The sequence below is a fragment of the Vicia villosa genome, linkage group LG6 (assembly GCF_029867415.1).
Source record: "Vicia villosa cultivar HV-30 ecotype Madison, WI linkage group LG6, Vvil1.0, whole genome shotgun sequence".
Taxonomy (NCBI): domain Eukaryota; kingdom Viridiplantae; phylum Streptophyta; class Magnoliopsida; order Fabales; family Fabaceae; genus Vicia; species Vicia villosa.
In genome coordinates, this window is record NC_081185.1 from 135,271,759 (window position 1) to 135,293,338 (window position 21,580).

A 21,580-nucleotide genomic window follows, 5' to 3' on the forward strand; every position below is an offset into this window, starting at 1 on the left:
CCTTAGTATGTGAAAAATATTTTTGATGAAAGAGTATTTTAGGCTGATTAGTCAATTGATTAGTAATAGTAAGTTACTAGTAAGATACCCGTGCTTCCGCACGGGTAAATTTATTTAATATTGTATGAAATTAATTAGATACATATAAATTTTTAATAAATAATTTAATTACAAATGAAAAATATTATATAAATTTAATTATATTAAATAATTATATAAAAAAAGAATCTAGAAGATGAAGATAAAAAAAATGAAATTTTAACATTTAAAAATAAAAATTATCTCTCAATTTATAGTAATTGTTGATTAAAATAAAATAGATACTTTGTTGATAATGACCCGTGAAATAAAAAAATTTATTTGATCTGATATAAAATATATTTAAATACAAATGTAGAATGAACAATAATCATATGAATTTTATTGTATTAAATAATCTTTAAAAAAATCTTGAAATGAAGAAAAGAAAAAAAAATTAAAAATAAGGATATTATCTCTCTAATAAAAACAATGATTGATTAAAATAAAATAAGTATTATGTTGATAGTGACCCGTGATATTACAATATTTTTAATTTTATTAAAATTAAAAAATAAATTATTTTTTAGAGTTGATACATAAATAGAGAAAAAAAATTAAAATGAAAGTAAGAAAGTGTGGGAAGAAAATTTGAGAGAAATTTGAAATTTTAATTAAGAAAGAGAAAGTGTGTAATGATCGATTAAAATAAATTAAATATTGTATTAATAGTGACCCGTGAGATAAATAAATATTTAATTTAATTAAAGTTAAAAAAATAGATTATTAATAATTTTTGTGATTAAATGAAAAAAAATTAAAACGAAAGTAAGAAAGTGTGGGAAAATGAAATGTGAAAGAAATTTGAAAATTTAAGTAAGAGAGAGAAGAAGTGTGTTGGGGAGAAAAAGTTGGTTATTGAAAAGTTGGACCAATGAGAGGCCAACAATTGGCGCTTGGTTATTGAAAGGTTGAAAAAGTGATATGTGATTTTGTTAGTTACCAAATTGCCCTTTTTTATTTGTAAAGAAATTTTTAACTAAGGGCATAATAGTCAGATTGATCAATCTTTTATTAATTGTTTGTATAGTAGAGTAGATAGATAGACTAGATATCTGTAATAAAAAATAATCACAAAAATAAATAAAAAAGTACCGTTTCTATTATTTTATTCCCACTTCCTGTCCCGTGTGTCAACCTACTTGGCGGTACAAATCTCGAGATAGCACTAAATAATACCAAAAAAAAGAAAAGAAAAAGTGAAAAATTTAACGAGGCATTTCTTGCAGGGGAGAGAACATGGATGATGGATGTAGCTACTTTCAGTCTTTCTTTCTCTCTCTCTAAAAACCGAATAACTGATATAGACAGTTACAAGAAACCCTAGCCTCTGTAGATTACTTGAATTCAACGCATCGAATTTTCTCCGTGATCCAATTTCCGTGAAATGTGCTTCGCGATCGATCATCGATGAAGCAATCTCATCGGTGGCAGAGGACTTTGCTCCTCTGTCTCCTTTCTCTCTCCGTCGTAGCTCCGGTCATTTTCGTCTCTCGCAGGCTTCAACTTGTAACTCGCGATGGTCAAATTCTTCTACACCGAATTCTCTGTTTCCATTTTTTTGTTAATTATATCGGTTTTTTATTGATTTTTATTTTCTAATTCATTTCAGGTCGGAGAGAGTTTCTTGATGATTTATCAAGTGTGGTAAGAATCTTGATCACTTTCTTTTCATTTTTTACTTTTCTTAATTGCTATATAGTTTAACACGCTTGTGATGAATCTTAGCGGCAGAAAATATTGTGAAACGTTCTTTTTTTTTTTTTTTTTAAAGTAGGTATTTGATTTATTTGTAGTGTTGGTGAATTGAAATTTCTTGTGCTCTTTTGAACTTTAATAATGGTTGACATGATATGAAAGTTCATGTTTAGTGATTTTAAACCTCAGCTGTCAATTGAACTTTCTACAACTTTGAATGATCTGCTTTGGAAATTGAATCGATTGTTATTTGTTTGTTGCAGAAATATAGAACAGATCCTTTAAAGTTAAATGCTGTAGAACAGGTAATGCAATAATTTGATAGTCAATTTACGCTGACGTGTGTTAAATACTTAAAAATATTTCTTGTTTTCACTCTACTGATTTGGAGAATTAATACATCTAAATTTGGCTTGTGATTTGGTCATTTGGACCCTTTTATGCAATTCAGGAAGACTCGGAAGAATTAGAAGAGCCAAAACAAGTTGTTTATAAAGAAAATGATTTTGGTTCCAAGAATAGCAATGATTCGGAAAAAAATAATGATTATGAGGACTCGGAAGATTTAGAAGAGCCAAAGCAAGTTGTTTATAAAGAAAATGATTTTGGTTCCAAGAATAGCACTGATTCAGAAAAAAATAATGATTATGAGGACTCGGAAGAATTAGAAGAGTCAAAGAAAGTTGTTTATAAAGAAAATGATTTTGGTTCCAAGAATAGCGACAATTTGGAAAACAATAATGAATCTGAGGACTCGAGAATTGAGGGGTCCAGAAATAATTACTTGGAAAAAAAAGGTTTGCATCCCTCAGTGCACTTCTTAACTTGTACGGTCAACATAATGCCTCTGAAATACGCCACACCGTTGTTACTGGCTAAAATTTTAATTGTAACCAATTTTTAGAATTTGACCATGATGGTGATGAAACACAAGACCAGGAAGCTCAGCAGAAAGGATTGTCCTCCACATATGAAGATCAGGTTTGGACTATCTCTTTTTGAAATTTTGGCATTATAAACTTGGAGCTGCATGATTGCTATTTTTCCTGTTCTAAAAGTTAAAGTTAAACACGAAATTGTTCCCTAAAGGAAGTTGAAGAGCTATGTTAAGATATAATCTTCTTGTCTGTCTATATCACTTCATTTCAAAGATTAATTATATAGAAAATGTTTTCAAGTTAAAGTTTGAAGCCTCTCCTTTGGAAATTGAGTTTAGTGTTATTTGTTTGTAGCAGAAATATAGAATAGATCCTTTAAGATTAAATGCTATAGAATGGATAATGCAATATTTGATTATAGTTTACACCATTGTATGCTAAATACTTAGAAATCTTTCTTGTTTTCCTTAATAGACTTGGAGAATCAATCCATCTAAACTTTGCTTGTGATTTGGGCCCTTTTATGCAATTTAGGAAGACTCGGAAGAATTAGAAGAGCCAAAGCAAGTTGTTTATAAAGAAAATGATTTTGGTTCCAAGAATAGTGACGATTCGGAAAAAAATAATGATTCTGAGGACTCAAGAATTGAGGGGTCCAGAAATAATTACTTGAAAAAAAAAGGTTTGTATCCCTCCGTGCACTTCTTAATTTGTATGGTCAACGTAATGCCACTGAAATATACTCAACACTGTTGTTACTTGCTAAAATTTTAATTGTAATCAACTTTCAGAATTCGATCATGATGATGAAACACAAGACCGGGAAGCTCAGCAGAAAGAATTGTCCTCCACGGATGGAGATCAGGTTTGGACTAATTCTTTTTGAAATTTTTTGGCATTATAAATTTGGGGCTGCTTGATTGCTATTTTCCTATTCTAAAAGTTTAAGTTAAACATGAATTGTCCCTTAGGCTTTGTTTGTGAGTTTGGAGGGGAAGGGAGGGGAGAGTTTTGGAAAATAGGAAGGATTGAGTGAAAAGAATAGAAAGGTTTTGGGTAGGAGGGTTTTGGAGGATTTGATTTTATTCATAACACCAAAAACCTTCTAAAATGGGGGAACTAAAAAATTATATTGAAGGATGGTTTTGGAGGACTTACATAAATTTTCCAAATATCTTTTAAGTTGTTATAGTATTCTGAAAATTAAAAATATAGTAATGATAATGACTCTTTTATCATTCTAAATAAAAACTTTTTTTCAAAAAAAGTCAAATATTTTCCTATATTTTTTTAAAATTTCGTTTTCGGAAGCCTTTTCCTCCCCTCCAAACTCGCAAACAAAGCCTAAAGGAAGTTGCAGAGCTATGTTAAGATATAATCTTTTATCTGTCAGTATCACTTCATTTCTTTAAAGCTTAATAGCAAATGTTTTCGAGTTAAAGTTTGAACGCTCTCCTTTGGACATTGAGTTGATTGTTATTTGTTTGTTGCAAAAATATAAAATAGATCCATAAAGATTAAATGCTATAGTATAGAATGGATAATGCAATATTTGATTATGGTTTACGCCATCGTGTGCTAAATACTTAGAAATCTTTCTTGTTTTCCTGAATTGATTTGGAGAATAAATACATCTAAACTTTGCTTGTGATTTGGTTGGGCCCTTTTTTGCAATTCAGGAAGACTCGGAAGAATTAGAAGAGGCCAAGCAAGTTGGTTATAAAGAAAATGATTTTGGTTCCACGGTTAGAGACCCTTCGGAAAAAAATATTGATCCTGAGGAGTCTAGAATTAAGGGGTCCAGAAATAATTTTTTGGAAAAGAAAGGTTTGCATCCCTTCTTGAACTTCTTAATTTGTTTGGTCAATATAATGCCACTGAAATGTCCAATACCATTGTTTTTGGCAATTTTTTTTTTTAATTATAATCAACTTTCAGAATTTGACCATGATGAAACAAAAGACCAAGAAGCTCAGCAAAAAGGATTATCCTCCACGGGCAGAGATCAGGTTAGGACTATTTAATTCTTTTGAATTTCCTTTATTATAAACTAGAGACTGCATGATTGCTATTTTCCTGTTCTAAAAGTCAAAGTTTAACACGAAGTTGCTAACTAGAGGAAGTTGCAGCGCTATGTTAAGAAATGGAGGAATCCATTATGAGAGGTATGAGCGCATAAAGTAGATAGTTGATCTCTCCAAGTGGATCCCACCATCATTAAATTTTCCAAATCCCACTGTATCTATCTCTCTCCAAATGGAACTCTCTAAATCTATTGAGAAATGGAGAGATCCTAGCCCGCATTTAGTGACACTGACAGTTAATGACCATTATGTCAATATCAAAGCTTATCTTATATTTTGGACATAAATTTCTCCGGCCATGTAAATGCTATTCCTAATAAGAAATTGGATCTTAGACTTGGACTTTTTTGCTTGACCTCCTATAGATTGCACTTATTATACAGTTTCTTTGTGCTAATATCATGAGGATTCAGGTTTACTTAGCTGCTCTTTAACTTGTGTCACTGTAGAAAGGAATGCTTTATTACTTGCTGATGTTATAATTTAAATTTAAAGTTATCAAAAAGCATAACCTCATGTTAATGTTATCAAAAATATTAGAGTAGAGTATTGTGTTATATTGTGGACTGCCACCTGTCCTTTGTATTTCCCTATTACCTGCTATTGCAGGTCACCTGTTACTAGTATATAAGTAACAGGTGCCTCTCTCTATCATGTAATGAAAATCATAATAATAGATTTCTAACAGAATCAGTTACAGCACCATGAAGTGCTTCTCTCTCTACTCTCTTTCTCTTTCTAACATGGTAAAAAGCATAACCTCATGTTAATGTTATCAAAAAGCATAACCTCATATTGGTTTCATTCTGAGATTTTGTTGGCCAATCAACTTGAGATTGATAATTGATTCCTTTGATTGCTCTCCATTTTGCTTGAACACTTTCAAACCTGAATTCATCCTTAGTGATTGGTTTTACCTATGCCTAATGGCTAGCTAAGTGGGAAGGTCTAGACTTTGAAGGAGTTTTACAAATCAGTAATCTGTGAGGTTTACTATGCACCTAGCTTGAAACTTATGATTTAGTCAGAGGATTGGAGTTTCTGGTCTGTTTCTAAAGGGATCGGTTTTTATAATTGAAGCCAATCTAGTTTTATTGGAGACTTTAAAAAGGTCTTATTGGTTACATTTGTGGCTTATATATCAACGTCCAGATGCGAGCTGATCTGCTATTGACTATTGTAGTAATTTGAAACAGATCAAGGATATAATATAAATGACGCATGTGTTATCACACATGTTATTTACGTATTCTATTTCTAAAAACACTAGTTTGTTTTCCTTTGTATCACTTCTTCTGGTCCTATATATCAGAAAAAATGTAAATCATTAAGGCGAAGGAACTTCACTTAATGTTTTGATTATGAAAGTTTATTATAATATAATCCTGACATTGAATGTTTTTACACCAACTCATGGAGAATAATTGTATTTCTTGTAAAAATAGCAAATATATCAAAGTAATTTCAACAATTAATATATCTTAAAATTTGATACTTTTCTTATAATAAGAACAATAAACTCCCAACTTTTTCTTATACATGAGACTAGAGGTTGTATTTGTTTTGCATCTCCATGCTTTTATCCAGACACATATATTTTTTTACTTGGCAGGGAACTGGATTATATTATATACAGAGAAATAATAATGATTGTAGATGGAAAACTTTCGCTGTGTGTATACATGTTCAATGTATAATTGCAAAATATATTGTGGAGAAACTTATTCATGTAATTAACTTTAACCTTTTGAAATTGCTTTTATTTTCAGAAGAAATTTAATACAACAGTTATGGACAATCGGAATATACAAACTCCCTTTCAAAGAAAGAAAGTTGAGAATATTATTAAAGTTACTGAAAAGCAATCTGGTATGACAGTAAGCCGACATCATCAGATTTCACGCCGTCAGTCTCGCAAAGTGACAAATCAGACAGTTATGGAGATTAAGGATCAAATTATCAGAGCCAGAGCATACTTGGGATTGTCTCCACCAAGCAGCACCTCACACTTGGTGAAGGAGTTGAAGATGCGAATTAGAGAGATGGAACATGCTGTTGGAGAAGCTACCAAAGATTCTGATCTTTCAAGGAGGTAAGTATTCTCAGTAATTCTGTGACTTGCATTTTCTTCAGCAATTATTACTTTTATCTGCTAAACACAATGTGATTGTCTGTAGAGAAAACCAATGCTCGGATTCTGTAAATTATAAAACCTTGTTTTTCCTCCTCTCCACTACTATCAATTTTCTTAGCTGACTCCCAGTATGTTTAAATTTGCTTCTATTAGTTTCGTCATATCCCCCCTGCTGATAAAAGCAAATCAAATGTACATACTTCAGTAAAAGAAATTAGAATTGGAGCAATAAAAGCAGTTTTTTCTCAAAAGTTCAACAAATTCCAATCTTCGAAAATATTACATCGTCTTTCAGTATAAAATTAATGATAGAGAGAACATTTGTGCAGACTTTAGGAGACATAAGTTGTTATAAAAAACAAGAATATTTTCAATCTGAAAACAAGTGAAGTTCACAGTGCTTTGCAGAAAATGAAACGCATGGAGGGTTCACTGTCTAAAGCCAACCGTGCTTTCCCAAACTGCGCTGCTATGGCTGCTAAGCTCCGTGCGATGCATGATAACGCTGAAGAACAAGTTCGTTCTCATCAACACGAAGTAACCCATCTTGTTTATCTTGCTGCTAGGACCACCCCTAAAGGTCTTCACTGTCTTTCTATGCAACTAACTGCTGATTACTTTTCCCTGAGACCTGAGGATAGAAAGCTGCCAAATGAAAATAAGATTCATGATCCGGAACTTTATCATTATGCTGTCTTCTCTGACAATGTTCTGGCATGTGGAGTGGTTGTTAACTCAACCGTGTCTAATTCCAAGGTAAATATTGATAATGTTTAAAAAATTATTTAGCATTTATTGCTTTTTTTATTCATTTGTTCTGTGCAAATTCAATGTTAGTAAAGATATGGACCTCTAGTTCTGCAAATTAGGATTAACTACGCAGAGTAGGATTAAGTATGCTGATTATAATTTATTATTTAATTTACTTTTAATAAGTTAGCATAACAAAAATTTTAAATTTGAATTTCAGTATTTTTAGGATATTATTTAGGATTAGAACAAATCTTTTTCTATTAAATAGAATATTATCATTTAAATTTGAATGACAGTAAGTTTAGGAAAGAGTTATTAATCTAGTCTAATCAGGACTCTTCTTCTACTAAGCCTATTTAAAGGCACTATGATTGGGAATAAAAATTATAAATATTTATTATAAAAAAACTTGTGAATTTAAGAATAGACTCTGTCAAGAACAAGTTTGCTTTTGCCTTCACCATAGGCCCTGACTATAATAATTTGGTATCACGGGCCAACTTGGATGACGCAAATTTAGCATCAATCATGAAGAATTTCATGGAACAAATGACTTCTAGACAGACTGCGCTAGAAGAACATATAGCTAAGATCTCCATCATAATTCAAAGAGCCAATAAAGGTTTCACAAAAGACAATTGAGGAGATGCAAGAACCCATGAACTTTAACAATAAGGGGACTTATTTACTTCTGAGCTGATCGATGAATTGAGAATAGACATTGAACTTTAACAACCACAAAATCTCGGAGTTGCTATGAATATGGCTCGAGCATTTGAACACAAACTGAAGTGCTCACAAGGAATGCTAACAACACAAGATAATATTAGTTGAACCTTTAGAAATGGTTGTGCTATTTCAAACAAGAAAGGTAACGTACCCCAAGTGTTAAATGACAAGGCCTTTCCTATCCCCAAAGGAGCTCTTTGCAATAGAATTAATAGAGGAATTAGAGAGTTGTTAATCAAGTGGGCACGATATACTCTAGATGATGAAACACGAGAACTTTTTGACCAGTTTCACAAGACTTATCCCGAATTTGAGCTTGAGGACACACTCAATGCCTAGAGGGGAAGTGGACCTCTAGTTCTGCTGATTAAGATTAATTATGCTGATTGGGATTTATTATTTATTTACTTTTACTAAGTTAGCATAATAGAATTTTATATTTGAGTTTATATGAAAGTAAGTTTAGGGAAAAGTTAGTTGTTAACCTTTTTTAATTAGGACAATTCTTCTTGTAAGCCTATTTAAAGGCATTATATAACAACAACAACAACTAAGCCTTATCCCACTAAGCGGGGTCGGCTACATTGATCATTTGAAGGCATTATGATTTAGAATAAAAATGATTAATTATTGTAAAACAAAAGTGTTTCCACAGGAATTTGTTCCTTGTATTAATTTAAGGTATTTTATGACTAGTGAAGTGTAATTATTCTTCTAATCTAATGCATTCTCAAAAGTGTAATTCATAGGGGAATTTGTTCCTTGTATTAGTTTAAGGTATTTTAAGAATTCCATCATTAAATATAGCGAATTTCATTAAATTTCCATATATTTGAAACCAACTAATACGAGTATTTTTTTTTTTTACTTGTATTCAAGACCATACGGAGTAATCTCTAGTTTTGACATTTTACACCTTTCTCAATTTCTCTATTGCTCCTAAAGAACTGTTTTGTAACTATTGTTATTTTTTGTTTCTGATAACATCACATACACAGTTAAATAATGAAGAAAACATAACTTTCCAGTGAGGATGAACTCTTCTACATTGTTAGTCTTCTTAGAAATTTATAGAAGTGCCTAAGTTTTAGCCAATACATAAAACACAATGAGATAGGAAAGCTATATGATATCTCTCTCCTTAGGATTTAAAAAAAAAACTAAAGTATTAAGTTTGTATAATATAATGGCAATAAAATTTGACAACGACTTTTAAATTGCAGGAACAGGAAAAACTGGTTTTACACATAGTGACCAATTCACTCAACTTTCCTTCATTCTCAATGTGGTTCTTATTAAACCCTCCTGGGAATGCCTCCGTCCACATACAGAACATAGACAATTTTGAGTGGTTGTCCAAGTACAATACATTCAAGAAACAAAATGCCAGTGATCCAAGATATACTTCTGAATTGAACTACCTTCGGTTCTACCTGCCAGATATCTTCCCCACTCTAAATAAGATTTTGCTCTTTGATCATGATGTGGTGGTGCAACAAGATCTCAGCACGCTATGGAATATTAACATGAATGAAAAAGTAATCACAGGAGTTGGGACTTGCCAGGAAGGTGAAACTTCATTTCGCAGGATGGATATGTTCATAAACTTCTCAAATCCATACATTGCAAAGAGGTTTGATGTCAATGCTTGTACATGGGCATTCGGGATGAACTTGTTTGATTTGCAGCAGTGGAGGAGGCATAATTTGACTGGTGTATATCACAAATATTTGCAAAAGGTATGCATACAAAAATATATATTTCGTTACATGCTTCTAGTTACTTTCTTTGTTTGGTCTATCTATTTTACACCCCTCTCCAAAATCTCTCGGTTGCTCCTTGTATTGGTTTAGTAATTTAGAATTAAAACAATTCTTTTATTGCTTTATTTTACACCACTCCCCAAAATCTCTCTGTTGTTCCTTGTATTGGTTTAGTAATTTAGAATTAAAACAATTTTTTTATTGCTTTCACTGTTCATTGTAAAAGAATAAAAACAAGGTGGCTTTTCTGTAATTAAAATTAAAAAATAAGAAATGAAAATAGAAAAAAAATCTCTGAATCCGAATAACAATCCCTTAGATTTGTTTTCCAAAACTATGTTTTTTTATTTCTAATTGTGGTGCTTGATTTCAATGAGGAATGTGTCAAAGTTAATGTTTAAATTGCATAAGATGGAGCAGAAATGCATTTTTTTTATTCCGATGCAATGATAATCTGATATGATTTTCTCTGGGTAATTAATTGCAGGGTTCCAACATGCCATTGTTTAGCACCGGCAGTCTGCCATTAGGCTGGCTCACCTTTTATAACAAAACGATGGTTTTGGACAGACGGTGGCACATTGTTGGTCTTGGTTATGACTCGGACATTGACACAAAAAAGATTGAGCAAGCTGCTGTTATCCACTTTGATGGAATTAAGAAGCCATGGATGGATATTGGGTATGCAAGATACAAGAGTTATTGGTCCAAATTTATCAAGTTTGACCTCCCTCTTTTGCAACGTTGCAATATCCAGGCGTAGCCCAACATCTAAAATGATTCTACCTGGCAGGTGTTGATTGACTAGTTTGCTGCTGGCACATTTATGGATTACCTGCTTTAGTCGATTCTTTCTTGTTCTTGGAAATTTTTCTTGTAAAGCCCTTTGTAGCTCACAGAATTTTTACATATATTCTTTTAGAAAATTAGTTATTTGTAGTGATATAAAGATAAAATAAGACTTGTAATAGACATGTTAGCTGTTTGGAGATGCCATTTGTTGTGTAAAGGCCATAGTTTATTGGTTGTGAAATATCGCGGAGACTAGAAGTTGAAGATATGTTTTACCCTGGAGGACAGATTTACATAATTATTGAAATTACTGCTTTCATTTCAATTGTTGAGTCAATGATGCTTGGTGCTCGTTTATCCTGTTGCATGAGGCTAGAAAGCAGTGGGAATTCAAGTATTATTCGTTCAATGTTAATTTTTAGGAATACATTTTCTTAATGTAATTTATGTAGGAATACTGTTAACATCATAGTATTATTTTTACAAAATTTCAAACCAATTTACTATGTAAAATTAATTACTGAAATTAAATTTACTTATAATTGATTAGAGAGTGTATTATTAAACATGTCATCTGTGGAGAATGATATGTGGTGTTCTGGAATTTACTGTTTAATATCTTCTAGTTATGGTTGGGGATTCAGGAGTGATAGGGAAGCAATGGTTGTGCAAGGAAGTGTTGGGCAGTAAACCAAACTGATCGTATGACACGTGGATAAACTTAATTGGATATCTGTAGATATGGATATCTTTAAACGTGTTTTCATTTTTCAATCTATCCACTGTGTGGTGCATAGACTGACACACTTTCCCATTTGTATGAAATAAACTAGATTGTGAAGAGAAGTTGGCTTCCTATACTTGGAAACCTTAATCGATATTGAAGAAAAATGGCAACAATTATTGCTGGCACCTCAACTTCTTCAATCATCCGCTCAGGTCTTGTGTACAAGCAACCTCTTGGAGTCTCATTCCATACCGTTGTTGGTAAGTTTCTTTATCCTCAATTAACTAATATTCCTGGTGAATCAACCCGTTTATACCAAAATTAATTCTATAGGGTTGCCATCAATGGCTAAGGTTGGAAGAGTGAGGTGTTCCATCGAAGGAAAGCCTGATGTGCAAGAAAGCAGCTCAAACATAGGAATGGGAGCATCCCTGATAGCAGCTATCTCTGCTGCAACCATATCAAGCCCGGCAGCCATGGCTTTGGTAGATGAGAGAATGAGCACTGAAGGAACCGGGCTTCCCTTTGGGCTCAGCAATAATCTTCTTGGTTGGATCTTGTTTGGTGTCTTTGGTCTTATTTGGACTTTCTATTTTATCTATGCTTCCTCCCTTGACGAGGATGACGATTCTGGATTGTCTCTGTAAAACCTCAAAGGATCTGCACTGTAGAAGTTGTACAGTCCAATCCTTTTTTTGTTGTATTAAAGAACTACTTTATTATTCATTCTAAATTTCTACTTAGAGTAAATCACACTTATCTAAACACAAGTGGAACTATGTTGCAGTTTAATTTTAAAAGCACCTGTGTGATGTCGAAAAAAAATATATCCACTGCAATTATTATATGCTTGAGTGACAATCTACTTAGCAAAATCTCTTGGAAACCAAATTTTATTCTAAGATGCAGTGCACATTTGAAATCATGTAAACACAATCTTGGTCCCAAGACATGGGAATTAAGACACTGTTGTGCAGCAAGCCTGTTCAATTTTAAAAAAAGAACGAATATTTGTATTTCTCCAGTGGAACTTTTGGCAAATTTTGATGAAAATCTTTCTTTGCATTTATATTATATTTTTCATATCAATATATAAGTTAAGTTAATTAGTTAGGAAGTTGTCATAGCAAACACTACCAAGCATTTTAAAAGTTCATTTAGACATGTTTACCATTTGGAAACATAATCTTGGTCCCAAGACATGGGAATTAAGACATTGTTGTCAGAAAGCAAGTTCTTGAAAGATCTTCTCGGCAAGGAAAATATGGTCTCTGCTAAAAGTATTGCCTCATCTATGGCATCTAGCATCAAACTGTCAAAGATAGGCTGAGACAATGTTCCTGATCCAACAAATTTTAGGTCTAGTATAGGGGCCTTACAATATGAACTATAACTAGACCTAAAATTTTGGTGATACATGGATCAAATGGATTAAATCATGCGTTTGCTCTAGCTCTTTTTCTGTCCTCATAAATGGAAGCCCGACTAAGGATTTCCAAGCCTCAAGAGGTCTTCGACAAGGGGATCCCCTCTCAATTTCTTTTCATCATCGTTACAGAAGGTTACAGAAGGTCTTGCCGGGCTCATGAAAAATGTTGTTTCTCAAGCAGCTTTCTAACCTTTTTCCCAATTGGATAACCTCATATTTGATCTTCAATAATTTGCGGATGACACTTTTATTCTAAATCAATTTCATGGGAAAATATCAGGATGCTCAAAGTGATTTTACGTGGTTACGAAATGGTTTCAAGTTCAAGAATAAATTTCCACAAAAGTAGGATCTTGAGCTTCAAACCCGACTTTTCTAGAGGCTGCTTCTGATTTCTTAGCTTATTCAATTTCTTATCTGCATATCAATTTGTTAGGAATTCCTTTAGGCGTCAATCCTAGAAGGCCTAGTGCTTGGTTTTGATTCTTGACAAATTGAAATGTCGTCTTTCATCTTCGAAGAGCAAGTTCATTTCCAATGGCGGTCGAATAATTCTTTTAAATGTTGTACTCAACTCAATTCCGCTCTATTTCTTCTCCTTCTACAAGGCACCTAAGGTGGTGATTAGTGAGATAATTAAGATTTAGATTGCCTTTCTTTGGAAAGGTGTTGAAAGTAAGAGAGAGATAAATTAGGTATCTTGGTCTTTGGTGTGTAAATCCAAAAATGATGAGGGATAGGAAATAAAGCACTATAGAACTTTTAACGTAGCTTTGGTCAGTAAGTGGATTTGAAATATTGTGGATAAACAGAACTTCCCTTGGGGGTTCATATCTTGTCTTTTAAGTACAGAGATATAAAAATGTAGCTTTAAAAATGTAGCTGCTCAATTCCTCTATTCCTGTGGCTAAACATTCCTCATTGTGCTGACGATACATTAGAAGTATTGTGACTGAATCGAGTTCAAATTATGGTTGGTCTAAAAGTAGTATTTCTAGTAAATTTGGTGCAAGTTTGGATACTGATTTTTGGCGGTCTAGATGGATGAGCCACCAACCTATCAGAGAGATCTATCCAACTTTATGTCTATATTTAAATCTTGTTGCGATCAAAGGATGACTGTTTTTTATGCAGGTATTTGGCCTAATGATGACTGGTCTTGGAACTTATAAATTCCCCCAAACTTTTCTGTAAAAACTGATTCGCAGCTGGAGGAACTTTTGGCATTGTTGTCTTTCTTCTCTCATGATCCGCTTGTGGAAGATTCGGTTGTTTGGTGGAGAGATGAGCATGGTTTTTGACAAAATAACCTACATAACATTGGTTGATTTTTAGGTTTTGGATTTTTCAATTAACGTAATGCAGTCTGCTGCCTTAGCACTTGCCTGGAGTTCTTCTATCCCAAGTAACATTAAATTCTTCGTTTGGAGGCTGCTTCTGAAAAAGCTCCAAACACAGGACGAATTGTTAATTAGAGATTGTTGGTAGTTGATTAGTTGATAAAAGATAGTTTTAGAGAATTGTTTAGAAAGAAGACTATGTCATTGATTTCTTGGATGATGAATTACAAGATACCAATTGCCTATTTATAGGCTCAAATCACCAACCTCTCAATGGTGGTGAATATTTCTACATTAGTTTAGTTCTTTCTAGAGTTCTCATGATAGATTAGTATCATATGATAGTTCTAGGTTCTTCTATCTTTTCCATACACTTATAATTCTAAATTCTTCTACCATATTCATATGTATTATAGTTCTAAGATATTCTACCATTTTCATACATATTATATTTAAAAATACTCAAGAAATTTGTAGCAATTTCAACAGAGATATTCTCTTTAGTGCACACAATCTCGTTTGTCCGCTTTGTCTTGACCCTCCTGAAGATCTTGATCACCTATTCTTACTCTGTCCTGTTGCTTTTCGCGTGTAGGACTCTACGCTAAACTAGCTTGATCTTTCTTTTATGCCTCTGGATCAAGACACAATTACATACATGCTTGATTTCTTTAACTGCTTGGCAAGTACTTTAAAGAAAATTTCGTCTTCTAATTTGGCTGTCGGTTGTTTGGTCTATTTGGTTGATGAGAACATTAGCATCACGAATGCAATGTCAATGGAAATGTGCCAAATCTGAAAAATATTTCTGCGTAAGCGATGACACTGTTTCAAAAGATACATTTGGAATTATGATATTTAACTGTGTGACTAACACAAACTACCAGTGGTTATACTTGCAAAATAGTTTTAAAACAATATATAAAAAATAACATTCTGATAAAATTCGCATTCAATCCACTCCATGACACATATAGCTAGCATTAGTGATTTTTATATCACAAGTAGCTAAAGATAATATTCATTAATTGTGCACACAAAATTACAATATGATATTACTAGTACTCTATATATCATGGATCCATTGAATGAACTAGCTTTAATTAATTAGGTACATTGATGCCCATCTGCGTGAGATAGGAGCCAATATCAATATCTTCATTAGGTGTTTCAGCAACTTGTGGTCGTTGAGCCAGAATCCACTTTCCATTTTCAGCCTTCACCATATTCCTGTTCAATTCTTGCCTCCACTTTGGTGGCACAGAGAACTCATCTTTAACAAAGTCACATCCCTTATTCACCAATGCGATGTCTCTATAAGTTGTTGCCTCATACTCACGGTTTTTCCCATGGTATCTGTTCATCATCATCATCATCAAAGTTTATTAGCATTTCATTAGCTAGTTAATATTTTTACATAAAAACATCTTTTTTATTATACAAACTTTGATACGAAATAGCATTGGAAAAAGACAGTGGCCGTGAAGTGGATATGTCGGATTAGAGATCTCTTTGTGGTGAAGAACACAAGTTATTTTTACTGAAACTTAGTTGTAGCTACTGGTCCCTTCAATCATTCACAAAAAACAAACAAACAAAAAAACAAAAAAGTTCACCTAAAATATCGTAAAGGGATTTTCATGTCTATTTTTAGTGTCATTTTACTTTTTATTTGAATTATTTTATTTAAAATAAAATATAATATAATTTTCAATTTAAATTCTGTCAAATAATTAATTAATTATTTTTTACTGTACAATCAGAAATTATTACAAAAGATTAGAAACGAAACTCTAGTATCATAGATTTTGGTTTTTTATATTATTAAAAAAATAGATTTAGTTCTTTCTCAGTCATATATTTTTGTGTGAGACTCTTCATAAAGAAAATGACTTGTTAGAATAAATATTTTTGAAATTTTATGAAGGAGATTTATGAAACGCAACATTTGTTTTTTTTTGTTGTCACAACCTCAAATGAAAGTGATTTATACCAACATATGAAAATATAGATTATGTAATTAACTTTCTTTTTTCCATTTATGGTAGTGTTCCAATTTTTTAATTCGATGTTGTGACCCGACAAATGGTTTTCTCCCGTAAACTAATTTATTTTCTAGGAATTATCAATAATTCTCTAAACTACAAAAAGTTTTTTTTTTTGACCCGACAAAAAGTTACTCCTATAACTTGACTAGTTGAATTTGCCAACAATTTATAATATATTCTTAAAATTATAAATGTAGATAAAACTTCTGAATATTTAAATAAATTATAATTAAGGATTTAAATTTAAATACCTAATTATAAATAGGGTCGTAAAGTGGTTATTATTAATGTAATATTACTAATAACATTTAATCCAAAGATTTAAGAGACATAATTAAATCTCATAAAAAATATATAATTATTATTAATAATTAACAAATGTTTTTCATAAAAAACAAAGTTTCTAAAATTCAAGAGGAATTTCTTATAATCAAAAAAAGAAAGGACCTATGTTTTCAAAAAAAGAAGAAGAAAGAACCTAATTATAAATTATTTAAATACAAGTCTGTTGTCAAGCTATTTTTTTTTATATTATTATTTTAACAGCTAATAAAGGGTTGTTAACATTTGAAAGTATAAATACTCTTAACACTCACAGAGTATGTATATAAGATCTACAAATTTTTGATAAAAAATATAATATTTTATAATTTAATAATTTATTTTTAGTGAAAATGTGGATATCAACTATATATTTATTAATAAAAATATACAAACTATCACTATTATTTTTCTCTTCAAATAATAAAATAATCTTTCAATTAATTCACTTTATTTCAACCAATATTTGTCACATGACATATTTAACATTTTTTCAACTTTTATTTTCTCCCGCTCTTTCCACTATTTTCACTTACCATATTTTTCTCTCAATTTAAATTAATTTTTTTATATTATTTTATTTTTTAATCTTTATATCTTTCTTATAGTTATTAATTTATTTTTATTTTTTAAATCTATCAATAATGCAAATGAATGTAACATAAAAACACGTGAAGAAGTAGAAAAATAAAACACAAGAATACAGATAAATAAAACACAAGAATACAAACAAATAATTTAAATGTGAATACAAACAAATAAAACAACTAAGTTAAAACAAATCTCAAAATTCAAATATAGATAAATTGATCTCATTTTACTTTTAAAAAACTTGTTATTGTTTTCATTATATTTGTAAAATAAATATATTTTCTTAAAACGTATGATTATATATAAATAGAAAAAATAATTATAAATATTTTTTTTTTAAATTACTAATAAAATAAAATATTTTTACATTTTTTATGCATATTAAAAAAAATTGATCTCAAGTGTGACTTTTATGCATGTTAATTAATATTACTAAAATTATTAAATTTTAATAAAATTAGCAATTTATTTTCTTAAATTGGATAATATTTAATAGTCGTACAATCCACTAATTTTCTGTTGCACGGTACAAAATGTCTATTTTATTTTAATTAAAATTTATTTGTATTTAAGACGTAAAAAATTTATTTTCAAATGTTAAATTTTTTTTTACTTTCTTCATTTCATAATTCACTTGACTCTTTTTTCTTTTTAGTGCAAAATATCTATTTTATTTTAGTTAACATTTATTTTTATTTAAGATATAAAATTTTAATTTTCAAATTTTAATTTTTTTAAATTTTATTGACATATTTTTTATGATTATTTAATATAATTAATTTTATATTATTATTATTATTATTATTATTATTATTATTATTATTATTATTATTATTATTAATTTTACAATTAAATTCTCACTGGTATTTTTCTAGGTGGGTATAACTTATAAGTGCTTATGTGAATACGTGTTTTCACTGATATTTTGAAAATGCGGATTCAAAATGAGATGGATCTTATCTAGTTAAGTCATGTATTTTTTGAAATTTGTGACATGGTTTGGTTACATTTAAAAAATAATTACTTATAATAAATTTTTAATTTAATTTATAGTTACAATTATAATTAATTCAATATTAAAATTAACCTTAATTTTAACATTATTTAAATTAAACATATACTCAACTAAATTTACCATAGTTTTACATATAATTAATTAATTAATGATGTACGAAAAAAGTATGGACATGAAACAATTTTCTAAAAATATTTATTTTTTCAAAATATCATCTATTTTTTTTAAAGAAAGCAATTTGTTTTACCGACCATTTGTAACCAAAAATAATACTATAAAAGTGATAGACCACATGTAAAATGAGTGGATGCATGGTGACAGAAATACTAACCCATCGAGTAAATGCAAGTGGGCCTCCAAATTATGAGCACATGCAGCGTTTGCATCCGGTATCAGAAATGGCGAAATCTTATGGTCCAACTCCAAATCAACTCCCACATGAGTATAACACCATGGAATATCAACATCCTCCGCCATCTTCAACAACCACCACGGCGATTTCTCATTCACCAAAAACCCCGGTGACTTTGGCACCAAATCATGCTTATTATGAACCCTCAAAACCTTAACCCCTAAACTCCTTTCCAACCTCCATTTAAACTTTATATTCCCAACCCTAGGCCCTGAAAATGAAAACACCGAAACATGAACCTTTGTTCCATCTTCCCTAACATTTATCTTTGTTTCCGCTATATCATAAGCACATAATGTTGCCATTGCACTTCCTAAACTATGCCCGGTTACGGTAATACTAACTTCCTCGTTAGAATATTTCTCTAACAACCTTCTCATCTCGCCTAAAACCTGTTCTCTAGCTGAGTATTTACAGTAACCGTCTTTCCTTTGTCTATCTGTGTACATTTCGAGAAAACCTGCCTCAGCTCTAACATCATTGTCGGGACAAGGAATGTGTTCGTAAATAGGTTTAAGGTAGTTTTGAAGATTTGCCACCCATTCCACATTCGTAACGGTTCCTCGCCATGCGATGACGATGTCTCTACGACCGATCCGTTTTGTTTCTTCGTCGCTTGCGACCGCGATGTAACCCATCCAGTTTGCGTGTTCGGACCAGTATTTATCTGGCCAGCGAGATTTCTTGAAGAAATCTGGGACGTTGACATTCGCCGTGGCGTAGAGGTAGCGTGTTACGTTGTATTTTATGTGAGGAAGATCTAAGGATGGGAAAAATTCTTCGTGATGGTGTTTGCAACTGCCGCAATACTTTGAATATGGATCAAAATCGAAAGCATCATAGCATGCTTGGGATAATTCGCCGTAACGGATTAGTTCGGATCGGATGATGGGGTCCATTGGGTCGAGAAGGCCTTCCCAATCATCTTCGCCGTGGATTTTTCGCCATGCTTTTTCAATTGGTAGTTCGGTTAGTTTTGAGGTTAGTTTTGTGTTTTTGGATTTGATAAGGTTTGGGATTGTGTTGACTTGTTGGGTTGCGGTGCATCTTGTGGTGAGTTTATTTGGTGTTAGGGTTTGTAGGTTTGGTGGTTGGGATTTGAGGTGGTTGGAATTGGATCCGAAGAAGGAAGTGGATTCGGTTTTGGGAAAGGCTATGAGTATGTTTGAGATTGATGTAGCCATGTTGGGTTGGAGAAGAAGATAGGTTTTGGAGTTAGAGTCTCACTGAATTGATTAAGTGAGTATTAAAGGGTATACAATATGCTTTTTATAGAAAACTCAATCCGCTGGAGCTGCACAACCATATTAATCTCTTCAATATGAAAAAAATAATAATTAAAAAAACGTTTTTATTAAAATTTTTATTTTTTACTAATATTGAAAATAAGATAACAATAAGTTAAAAAAATTTATATATATTCCGGACCGGCCTAAACAGTTCAAAGCGGCTCAATTCACTTTATTAGATCCAATGTATAAAACAGTTCAAGAGAAAAAAATCCAATTTCAATTTTCATTATACTGTTTGTGGTTGAGCACGTGCAAACAGTAATAAACTGAGGTAGTATGTACCATAAATTGCAGAGGTTCCATCAATGTGAACTTTCTTGGCAGCTATAGGATGAATCCAAGTAATACAGTGACTAACTGCCAACTTCTCTCTAAAAATGATCCAATTTTAAATTAGATCCAAACATATTAACATATTAAATAATATTTAAAAGTTATATTATAATTTAAATATGTGATATGGGAAATTGATGTGATCGGGGCTAACTGGCATTGCCATCTCAACGGTGCACCAGCTCAATACTAAGGAAAACCCAATAAATATTGAATTAGAAGACTAAAATATTGATGTCGGAACTAACTCCAAATTAAACTATGCCATCTCAATGGTGTACCAGCTCAATACTAAGGAAAACCCAATAAATATTGAATAAGAAGACTAAAACATTGATGTCAGAACTAACTCCAAATTAAACTATAGTGTCAAAATAAAAAAGAAAAAAAAATTAAAGTAAGGACACAAAAGTATATTTAAAATTTTTTTCTTTCTTTCTCTTAGGTTCTTTCATGGTGGACCATGATGCTATTGCTAGGTAACTTCGTGACTTTCTACTATTTCCTTTCAAAATCATCCCTTCATGTTTGACACATCTATGAATGCTTCCATATCAACACAAAGATTTTTTATTATCTTCTTCTGATTAAACTTGTTTACCCTTTCAATTTTATGTAATTTAAAACAAATTTAAATACAACAATTATACATATTCATCTACAATCTCTTAATATTTTTTAAGAGACACTTTTTTTCCCATTTACATCCTCTTCAATTTATTAAAATTTTGTAAAAATATTTTCTGCACCCGAAACAATTTTGTTATATTAATGTATGCATGCATTTGCAATTTTTATCCTCTCATCTTTCTTCTCATTTTCATTTATAATAAATCTGAGCCATCTGTTAAATATAAGGGATCTAAGGGTATTATTTTTTGTTCACCGATGACGGATTTTAATTGAATCATCATCCTAGTTGCAACCTAATTTATATATCGAGTGTGAATTTATTTTTATACATATATTTAATTAAATTGTAGCATATAAATTGGTATGAGAATATTTTGAAAACTAATTTATAAAAAGGGGACAACTTCTTTATCCATCACAAAAAAAATGGGTAGTGTACATTCTACCAATTAGATGACATCATTTAAATTTTATGTATTTAATTATTTATTATATAGAATAATTGTTTGATGTTTTCAATGCATTTTACA

The 21,580-nt window shown here is 31.2% G+C and overlaps 3 protein-coding genes across 3 annotated transcripts; 2 read left to right on the forward strand and 1 right to left on the reverse strand.

Annotated features, from left to right (window-relative positions):
* Positions 1–1,243: 1,243 nt before the first annotated feature.
* LOC131610120 (probable galacturonosyltransferase 6) lies at positions 1,244–11,547 on the forward strand. The gene is made up of 13 exons (XM_058881993.1): positions 1,244–1,600; positions 1,691–1,725; positions 2,040–2,081; positions 2,228–2,573; positions 2,681–2,757; positions 3,189–3,336; positions 3,446–3,519; positions 4,334–4,481; positions 4,593–4,663; positions 6,508–6,830; positions 7,271–7,628; positions 9,578–10,093; positions 10,605–11,547. The coding sequence occupies exons 1-13, from the start codon at positions 1,489–1,491 to the stop codon at positions 10,878–10,880; spliced, it is 2,526 nt and encodes an 841-aa protein (XP_058737976.1). The 5' UTR covers positions 1,244–1,488; the 3' UTR covers positions 10,881–11,547.
* Positions 11,548–11,681: 134 nt separating this feature from the next.
* On the forward strand, positions 11,682–12,362 carry LOC131610121 (photosystem II reaction center W protein, chloroplastic-like). Its single transcript, XM_058881994.1, has 2 exons — positions 11,682–11,896; positions 11,970–12,362. Exons 1-2 carry the CDS (start codon positions 11,800–11,802, stop codon positions 12,281–12,283), a joined length of 411 nt encoding a protein of 136 aa, XP_058737977.1. The 5' UTR covers positions 11,682–11,799; the 3' UTR covers positions 12,284–12,362.
* A 2,950-nt stretch (positions 12,363–15,312) lies between these two features.
* Positions 15,313–20,045, reverse strand: LOC131610122 (phospholipase A1-Igamma1, chloroplastic-like). Its single transcript, XM_058881996.1, has 2 exons — positions 18,712–20,045; positions 15,313–15,761 (listed from the first exon to the last, which is right to left on the reverse strand). Exons 1-2 carry the CDS (start codon positions 19,974–19,976, stop codon positions 15,509–15,511), a joined length of 1,518 nt encoding a protein of 505 aa, XP_058737979.1. The 5' UTR covers positions 19,977–20,045; the 3' UTR covers positions 15,313–15,508.
* Between the last annotated feature and the right edge of the window lie 1,535 nt (positions 20,046–21,580).

Excerpts from the sequence above, each read along its gene's own strand:
- LOC131610122 (XM_058881996.1), bottom strand. The coding sequence starts at position 19,976 with ATGGCTACATCAATCTCAAACATACTCATAGCCTTTCCCAAAACCGAA. Across the intron at positions 15,762-18,711 it reads CACTTGCATTTACTCGATGG|ATACCATGGGAAAAACCGTG; the intron begins GTTAGTATTTCT and ends GATGATGAACAG.
- LOC131610120 (XM_058881993.1), top strand. The coding sequence starts at position 1,489 with ATGAAGCAATCTCATCGGTGGCAGAGGACTTTGCTCCTCTGTCTCCTT. Across the intron at positions 6,831-7,270 it reads GATTCTGATCTTTCAAGGAG|TGCTTTGCAGAAAATGAAAC; the intron begins GTAAGTATTCTC and ends TGAAGTTCACAG. Across the intron at positions 7,629-9,577 it reads CAACCGTGTCTAATTCCAAG|GAACAGGAAAAACTGGTTTT; the intron begins GTAAATATTGAT and ends TTTAAATTGCAG.
- LOC131610121 (XM_058881994.1), top strand. The coding sequence starts at position 11,800 with ATGGCAACAATTATTGCTGGCACCTCAACTTCTTCAATCATCCGCTCA. Across the intron at positions 11,897-11,969 it reads CTCATTCCATACCGTTGTTG|GGTTGCCATCAATGGCTAAG; the intron begins GTAAGTTTCTTT and ends TTAATTCTATAG.